Raw genomic sequence first — 9,231 nt, 5'->3', positions numbered from 1 at the left:
TTGCGATTCCAACTCTTCTGTAATTTTCAGCTTGAAAATATAGTTTTATCGGCGCCGTAATGCCTTTTGATCACTGATGATCACTGATAGATAAAGATGAAGCTCTACAATGTGACTGATAATGGGATGATGCTACGCTGTAGCCATCAAGATATAAGGTTAGTAATAGATATAATCAAAAGTAAGTTATCGAAACGATGGAACTATCTCACTCTGAATTTTTTCGGATCGTTTTAATGACGAAGTACAGAATTCCATTCAACGAGTATGCTTGTTTGTTTTATTATTGGCCAGCTTACAGGCAAACTATTGAGCATCAACATAATCTAATTAATCGCCACTAAGAATAAAAATAACAATGACCAGCTTAATAACCGCACAAAAAATCCTTCAAGGAGGTAACTGAACAAACGATAAAACTGTTAGGTTAGTAAGTGCAGTGATCTGTAGGAAAAATAACTTTCGCTATCGAATGAGAAATGGGATACAGGTACCAAAGCAGCGATTAATTACTATCAAGTTTTGTTTTCAGTGGTTCCATTGCTTGTTATACTGGCGTCAGCAGCCTCCGTCGGATTGCTGCCAATCATGTCACTTGGTTCCACCGGACGCTCGGGAATGTCGTTCAGTACGTGAGCCCTCGCTTGCTTGGCCAGTTCCGCCTTGTAGTGTTCGGCATCCGCTTCCGTTATCGAGTCACGACGGTCGGTTTCCTGTCGACGAAAAGCGGTACCAAGAATGTGAATAGGAGGTTCCATTGCTAATCAAGAGGGATGCAATTCTCCCACCAAGATCCAGAATTACCACATGCAGAAACGTTCACAATTGACATGCGACAGGCAAAAGCAGGCGATTGGAGTTGAGTTCAGTTTACCCGCAGATAATTGCGAAGATCCAGATCTGCGTCGTGACTGCTGGCCTTTCTTACCAGAATACCACTCTGGTGATGCTTTTTCCGCTGCCGGGTTAGTACCGACGGAGGTCCAACCTGATTGTGCTCCGAGAAAAGGAATTGGTTTACATAACGTGGAAGGAATATAACTGTTCAGAAGTTTATCCAAAGAAAATACTATACTTTCGAAATTGCATTTTGTGTATCGCCAAATACAAGTTTTCAGTGAGAAGGTGCAAGTATTCCAATAAATTACTATAATTTGTTTATATCGCTAAAAAGTCTCATTGAAGTATGTTATGCCTTTGTGTTTTCGACACAACATGGGTCTTATTTTACCTTTCTGTTTTTGTTACGTGTTGACAAACTAGAGAACAACTTCCAATCGAGGGTACAGTCACCCCACAGTTATGAATCAACTAACGGTCACTATGATGTGATTAAAATTAAGGTAAATCGCAAATGTTAAGCAGATTTCTGTGGATCGCGGATTTTGTATGCCAAAACCATTAGTGCTCTTGATATGCATGCTAGAGGTTTGGAATCTTCGACGAAGTATTTTGGAATAGTTTCACTACATTTCAATCCCTTTGGACATGATCGAGATAACTTATAACTGATCTATATCAGTTTTATCTTTGATAGGAATGTCCTTGTTAAAAACTTCCTTCTTTTATGTTGTTGAATGAGAAATATTTTATTTTTTTTTACACAAATTTGCTTGTATATATCTCGCATAATCTGGGATAACGCCCTAAAAGCCATTGGTAACCAGGTGTGTAGCTCGTTGTTTCTGAGCAAATGAAAGAATAAGCATCCAAACCATCACCACTGGCAGGTGGATAATGATCCTTTCTTCACCAAAGCGCTGTGAAAAAACGTGTAACTTCATTAAAATACTCAGAAACAACGAGCTACACACCTGGTTATCAATGGCTTTTAGGGCGAGATCATAAGTTATGCGAGATATGCAGTGAACATGTTTGACCAGCAATAAAATAAAATTTAAATTACTGAAAAGAACACATGTAGATTTTACATCAAATATACGTATTTTTTCCATAGTCCAATCTACAGGTACATTTACAATCATTGGTTCTGGCACCCTTTGTGAACCAAAGTTTCTAAGAATATGGTTGACATTTAATTTCAATCGAACAATTATAAATGTGCAAAAGTAAGTAATAATTGAACGATATGTCACATAGAAATATATTTTCCTTAGGTAAACTGTGTTATTGGGGAGTAGTGAATAAAATTGATAGGAAATCTTAGGCTTAATCCAGCTCTGATCCATATCTGTGGGTTATCCACGACTGCGGGGTGACTACATTTGAAACATTTTCTACTTTGCACAACCTTCTTAGACGAACGTACACTTAATGAAACAAATGGTTTTCAGTAAATTCTTATCAACGAGCGGCTTCAAAGGAAAAGAAAGCAACATCACAAAAGCAATATACCGTTCTAATTACAAATTCCAGCATCTAAGACTGTAAATCATTTGAACAGTCATAGATACCATTCATTTGGGATAGCCTGTTTAAAATCAAAAACTTAGATTCATTTCAGAAAAGTTAGAAAATTTCAGAAAAAAAAAAATTAAAGCCAGGAGTATAACATACGAGTCTGGTTGGAACTAGAACCAGAACGGTACTGACGTCACAAATCAGCTCTCACCGAACTCACCTCGTCGACCACGGCTCCGAGCGTCGGTTGGGAGATGTTCTTGGAAGGGTTCAAACGTGGAGCGCTGTCTGCCCGTTTGGAGTTCAGTGACTGATCCGATGCTTTGCCATCTTTCCGCAGATGTGGCTGGGATACTTTGTGGTTGATTTCCAGGGCTGATTTCAGCAGATCCACCTAGTTGATGTAGTGTTTAAAAAAAGTAATTAGTAAGACATGAGGATTAACAAGATTATTTGTGCTTTTTAAATTAAGGATCAACAAATGATCATTTCGGAAAGTGGACTTTCCGAAAAGGTTACAGGATAAACATACATAGACATGAGTTACACCGGGGATTTTCTTAGCGGCTTTCAGTCTCAACGGCAATCAGAACTAAAATATTTCTTCTACGCCCAACGTTTCGATTGTATTTTCAATCTTTTTCAAGGGTTCTGATTGCCGTTGAGACTGAAAGCCGCTAAGAAAATCACCGGTGTAACTCATAACAGTCGAAAGCATCCAACTAAAGCATACATAGACAACGGAAGCCGAAGTGTGAATGCTTAATAAGTTGACGCGTAATAAAATAGGTACTTACCTTGGAGGCGCTTCCTCCACCCTTAGGAGCACGGACGTATTCTATGTTGTAACTGCTTCGTCTGCGAGAGAACGAATCGCTCATGTCACCCTGAAATTGACAAAATATATATTTCAATAGTAGTTTTTGCAATTTCTCCTCGAAATAGGCTCTTTTTGACGTTTTACTATGTCTTTACGGTAATATACTGGGCGTCATTTGAAAATCTAAAATATTGTGACCGTCACGAAATTATAGTAGGCTTTGAACGCTAATAACTCATCCATTTATAGCTAGATTTTCAATATTTTCCCACCAATCGTTCGGTAATTTTAACAACACTTTCCTCAAATGGAGAAACTATTGATTCTCAACAATAAACTATTGAAAATTGGGAAATTGTCGACCTCTTTCTTAAGCAACCACTCACGTTCAAGCTGTTTGCTTGTTTTGCGTTCTGCTTCCCGCTATAAAAGCAGAGGTATTCTCGTTTTGCGTTTGAACACCCTAAGCATTATAACATTGCACGTATTCTACTGCATACCAACAATACTGATGCGATATTGCTTTTATTCGACAAATTTCAAGAGCTGTCAGGCAAAAGAGCATTAGCGCTACATAACAAATGTATGAATGCATTACACTGAGGAAACGGAACGTATGAGGTACATAAGAATTTCTTATGGAATAACGACATAAGAAGTATTTTGTTCTTCATTCGAGAGTCTTATAACATTCCACAACAGACTTATGAAATAACACTCATGACAAAGACAGATATAATTCCATAAGAAACTCTTTTTGGATATCAAACGCATTGATCATTGGCATTCATAAGACAATCTAATGGAGTACGATTTTCTTAACAATTTCATACGAAAATCTTATGGATTACGTGGAGAGATGCTAATAACAAAATATTCACGATTGAGATTCATAAGCGCGCGTATGACAATGATTAATAACACTTGTGAAAAACAGTCGACTTCCTATCAAAAACCACGTAAGAATTTCATACGAAATTCTTTTGGAATAAAGACATAAGAAGCATCTAATGAGACTCATAAGAAAAACTTATGAATTTCCATCGATCATTGCGTTCATAATACAAACAGGTATAATATCATAAGATACTCTTATAAAGGATCATAGATATCAATCATGGAATTCTTTAGGACCATTATGTATTTAGAGAATCGCTTTTTGAATTTAGGAAAATAAAGATATTCATAAGATCTCTAATGATAACGACAAGAATTTCTTGTGAATATCGGACGTTTTGTGTTTCATAAGAATCTTATGAAAGAGAGAAAACCAGTCAAGAAATCAATTCACAAGCGTTCTCTTATGAAATTCGTACGCAATTTCTGGCTCAGTGTAGTATTACTTCATGAATTGCTTGGTTGCTTTAAAAACATTCTTGCATTAGTTCGACTATATAAGGGCCTTTTTCCAGGGCAGTACAGCTGCTTTATGTAAGCAATGATATAATGCTCCATGGTTACTTGGGACGCTTCTCATTTCTGTTTGGGATCAAAGTAATTTAATACACAGGTACTGGATTCTCAAAAATTGGCTCACCAACACATCCGCGTTAGTAATGAAATATTTTTATTTTGTCCGATATTTCATCAAAATTTGCTCAGTTTGACTATTCCTTACATGTAAAAATTGATAATCTTGCGTTTGGAGCTGGTTTGAAGCAAAAACCACATTACGTGGAATTCATTTCAAACTTATTTGTATCCAGTTTAATGGAATCTATGACATTTCGTCGAATGAAATTTTATCGAAAGTACATTTGGTCAAATGGACATTGTGTCGAATGGACATTTTGTCGAAAAGAATTCAGTAATTAAGCATATGATATTTAGTCCAGAGGACATTTAGTTGAAAATTTAATCGAATTTTTCAGATTGTTTTATAGAGTGATATTTTGACATAAATACACAGTGATTGAGATTGAAAGAGCGGAAAGCATGTATGGTAGGAGCAATTACGTGAGGTTGCAGATGCAAGAACAACATGATAGAGTGCAAGAAATCTGCATTGGTTTGCTGGTATTTATTGAATAAACTTCAAACTTTTATTAGGCGACGAGCTACATTTTGGGATTCCAGTTGATCTTCCAGACTTCCCAAAAAATTGACATTGTTGACGTTAGTTGATATCATTTTTATCATTCAGGCTTATTCTGCGAGTCGGATGAATCGCGATGAGCTGATATCAAATAGGAGCAAATGAACTGTCATCACCCAAGTTTCGCCTCAGAACCTTGGTTTGGGACGTATAACGTGGAGGACGCAAGTCTCGTTTAGAGCGATTTTCTTCAGAGCTATTCAGGGGGCTGCTAGGCTGATCTGTTTTTGATGTCCCTTATAGAATGAAAGTAGTGCACACTCATACGAATGTTCACTGTTCACTGCATCAACAATGTAGCTGGAGCGAGTTTTGGGAAATGAACCATAGCACACAAAATCAACGCATGACTTGCGCTTCGTTCTAAAGAAATAAATTCACACAAGTCCTCACTATTTTTGTCTCGTATCTAAAGTTTGATTATCTTAACAAGCATTATTGGCTTTATTTAGCTTATAATTATTTATCGAATCCAGCAGGTTTTGTTGCGCATCGTTCGTTTTGCACTGTTCTCCCTCGTATGGAAGGTAAACATCCGAAAAATGCATATGTGTGCGTAGAATTTGATACTGGAGTATAAATTTATGCTCCCGATGAGAAGGCACAGCTCAGTCTGTGAAATCACATAGTGAAAAAATAGGATGCCATCCCACTGGAGCTATTATTCTCAATTTTGCCATTCTTATATTGCATAGGATATTTGTGGCTACTATGGCATATCATGCATGAAATGTCAAGAAGATGTACATTATGAAGAATTCATGGATCGTCACGGAATTGAAATCAGAAACAATCAACATGCAACAAATAATATGGCGTAGTGAACGTCAAGCGGTCGTGTCTTGTATACAACCCCCTCTGATTTTATCACGCCAATCTGTCACGGAATGGCCTACTTTCCTGCACTGAATTATGCACTAGAGCATGATTCATTACGCAACTGATTTCAATTGCGTAATTGCCATTACCCAATCTGCATTACGCAACTGCCATTACACAACATTTTTTTCAGAACGTGCAAAAACACCGTGTTATAATGTTGTACGCAACTCGTCACAAAATTCGATTTTTACAGTATTTGTCGTTGTCATCCAACAAGGCTTGCCGACTTGTACTGTAAAAATGGTCATTCTGCAACTTAGCTTAGCTTAGACTGACTACACATATCAATGGTTGCTATTCCGTGTTTGACCAAAGTCAGTGAAGATGTACAAAGAATCAACTAGAAGTTCGGCTGGGATTGGCCAACTGTGGCCTGGGATCTTTTTCAGTGTGCATAATTCAGTGCCTCTATTTATACATGGTCAATAACGGCGGCGGCCACGTCCTTGCAGTCAGGTGGGATTGAGGGAAGGAATGTTAGTGTGTAACCTTTGCTATTTGGAGACCGTGTTTTCCTCTGCATCTCTACAAAGGTTACTGGGAGGGATGGTTTTTAATGGGGAGGATTGTTGGGTCACAGGATTCACTTAGTTAAGCGATTAGACCATGATAAACGATTATTTGATAACATGCTTAGGAATATAATATATTCAATTGATATGGAAAATTTCCAAATAGGAGTAAATAATGTCGTTACTTGAAGCGACGAACTTTTCAAAGGTTGTTGAACAAATAGCTTAGAGCAACATTCCTACAGCTGTTAGGACGAAAGCATGTGTAACAATATTTTACTCAAATTGAAAAAATAAATCGATTGGCTGGACCATCACATAATATTCTTATGCCGACACTTACAGTGACGAACTATTCAAAGTATTTTGAATAAAATGAACGTTTTGCAAGTCTATACTTCTAGCACAGACAAACAGACCAAACCATTCAAAGCTTTTTTTTATATAAAAATAAAGGTAAAAGGCAAAGGATTCTATATATAAAAAAAATGAATTAGAGTTTATGCCGACACTTACAGTGACGAACCATTCATAGTTTGTTGAATAATCATATTTATGTCCCACTGTTGTAACGATTAAATGTGCGGTCACACATATTTTATAGATTAAAAAAAAAGCATGAAACGAGCTCACCAATAGATCCTTCATCCTTGATTGAGCAGCCACAATTTTCAGCTTTATTTGAAGCATACATACTTACTGAGAAACGCGAATCTTTTTTCGCACTCGCGCCACGCGGACCGAAAACAATTAGTCTTGATTCCGTCCTTCGCCCTGCAAGAGCATGCCATGGAATCAAAAGACCACACACTACTCTGTAAAAATCGTCATTCTGCAACCTGTTGCGTAAACTACTATTACAGGACGATTAGTAGTACAGCACGAATCTTACTATTATTAGACAAGGCTTGTCTAGTTGGAAAATTACAACGAGTGCTGTAAAAACCTTGTTCTCCAACGAGCTACACACAACATTTTGTTTTTCAATCTTGTAAAATCACTTGAGGGTAGAAATTATATCGAGAGGCATTCATCAATAATTTGCATCTTATTTTTTAAATTGTTGTGTAATGATTAATTACGCAACTCAAAACAGTGATGCGGGTTCTCCTGAATGTCCAGTTTGTGCAGGTTTAAGGTGATTATAGAACGAAGCCACACCTCAAATTTTCAAGAGCACAAGACTTGAGAACCAAACAGCGCTCCGCGTAGAAAATCTATCCCATTGGTCACCACCAGCAAGCAAGCAATTTGATAGGTTTTCAACGCGAACTGTTGTCAGATACTCTCGTCTTGTGCACTTGAAAATTCAAAGTTTGGCTTCGTTTTATAATCACCTTAAAGGAAACGGCGGAACACGTTTTGTTCGTGTGCCCGCGTTTCCGCACAATGCGTGACCGCATGTTTGCCACATGCGGTGGGCACACGACTCCGGGCAATCTGGTTCAGAAGATGTGTGAAGACGAGTTTGGCTGGAATGCCGTTTCATCGGCTATCACCCACATCGTCTTGGCACTACAAAGGAGGTGGCGAGTGGATTCGGGGAGTGGCTAGTGCAGACGCTAAACAACAGGTGGTCCAAGGGTTCGCAGTCGGCTACGTAGGTCATACCGGTGCCCTCGGTCGAAATCGACCCTTACAGCGATTAAGTGGCCGTGGGGAGCGGTAGCGTTGCTGTCGTGGCGCCGGCCTACTGGGTTGGATACGAGCCTCTGGTTGTTCGGGGCAGGTGGAGGCCCCTTCGTCACTAATCCTAGCTGGTGCTAGCTGATAGGGCCTGAGCCTTCAGTAGGTCAAATTGCGGAGCCCGCAGTATCAGTTCTTGATACTTGCGGAACAGCTGGGCGCGGGCGTTGTGGTTGACCCTGCCCGCCTTCTGCGGACAATGGGAAGTGAGGACCACCTGGGAAGCTGGCAAAGCGCCAACATGCTACCTTGGTGGACTCTCCTAAGCGTGTCATCGATGTTCGTGGTTGGTGCAATAGCCCCTCTCCGAAGCAATGCCTTCTTGGTAGTCCCGGGACGAAGGCGGCAATGGAAATGGTTTAGTGGGTCGGGGGTGTAGTCCTGTTTACTGCTTACATGTAGTAAATGATCCCCAATCCCACACTCCCGGACCTTGGTCCGGGGTCTGTTGAGCAGATTGTCCCCCCATTGCTAAGAAGGAAAAAAAAAACATTTTCTTAAAATCTCGTTAATCGAGATAGAATAAAAAAAAGCAAATAACTGATCGCGCGCAGAGTTCAATAGATTAATAAATCCTTGATTGCCATCAGTCGATAGTTTTCATTTAAAACCACTGTTTTTTTCCTCATTTGTACTTTTGAAATTTAAGAGAAGTTTTCATTCATCTTCACCATATGATGATAGATCACTTGAACTTGTGCTTAAAACACGGTATTGAAGGTCCCAAAATAGTTATTTATGCAACAAGTTGCAAAATGATGATTTTTTCAGCACGAGTCGTACATTTATCAAACGAGGCTCGCCGAGTTGGATAAATACGACGAGTGCTGAAAAAATCGAGTTTTGCAACGAGTTGCATACAACATTTTTTGCAA

General features: G+C 38.8%; 1 protein-coding gene across 7 annotated transcripts in view; it reads right to left on the bottom strand.

Moving 5' to 3' along the window:
• Window positions 1–252: 252 nt before the first annotated feature.
• LOC5566438 overlaps window positions 253–9,231 on the bottom strand; it is a 139,599-nt gene continuing 130,620 nt past the window's right edge. For 5 of the 7 annotated variants that reach the window (XM_021844869.1, XM_021844871.1, XM_021844870.1 and 2 more), the window contains exons 10-13: window positions 3,159–3,248; window positions 2,582–2,755; window positions 875–997; window positions 253–713 (exon numbers count right to left, since the gene is read on the bottom strand). In XM_021844869.1, coding sequence (XP_021700561.1) covers window positions 516–713; window positions 875–997; window positions 2,582–2,755; window positions 3,159–3,248 — 585 coding nt within the window. In that variant the 3' untranslated portion in view covers window positions 253–515. The remainder of the gene's footprint in view (window positions 714–874; window positions 998–2,581; window positions 2,756–3,158; window positions 3,249–9,231) is intronic. The other 2 variants (XM_021844874.1, XM_021844875.1) reach the window with 2 other exon arrangements.

The sequence above is a fragment of the Aedes aegypti genome, chromosome 2, assembly GCF_002204515.2.
Source record: "Aedes aegypti strain LVP_AGWG chromosome 2, AaegL5.0 Primary Assembly, whole genome shotgun sequence".
NCBI lineage: Eukaryota > Metazoa > Arthropoda > Insecta > Diptera > Culicidae > Aedes > Aedes aegypti.
Note: the sequence above shows the minus strand (reverse complement) of the source record. Positions and strands in the feature narration are given on the sequence as shown.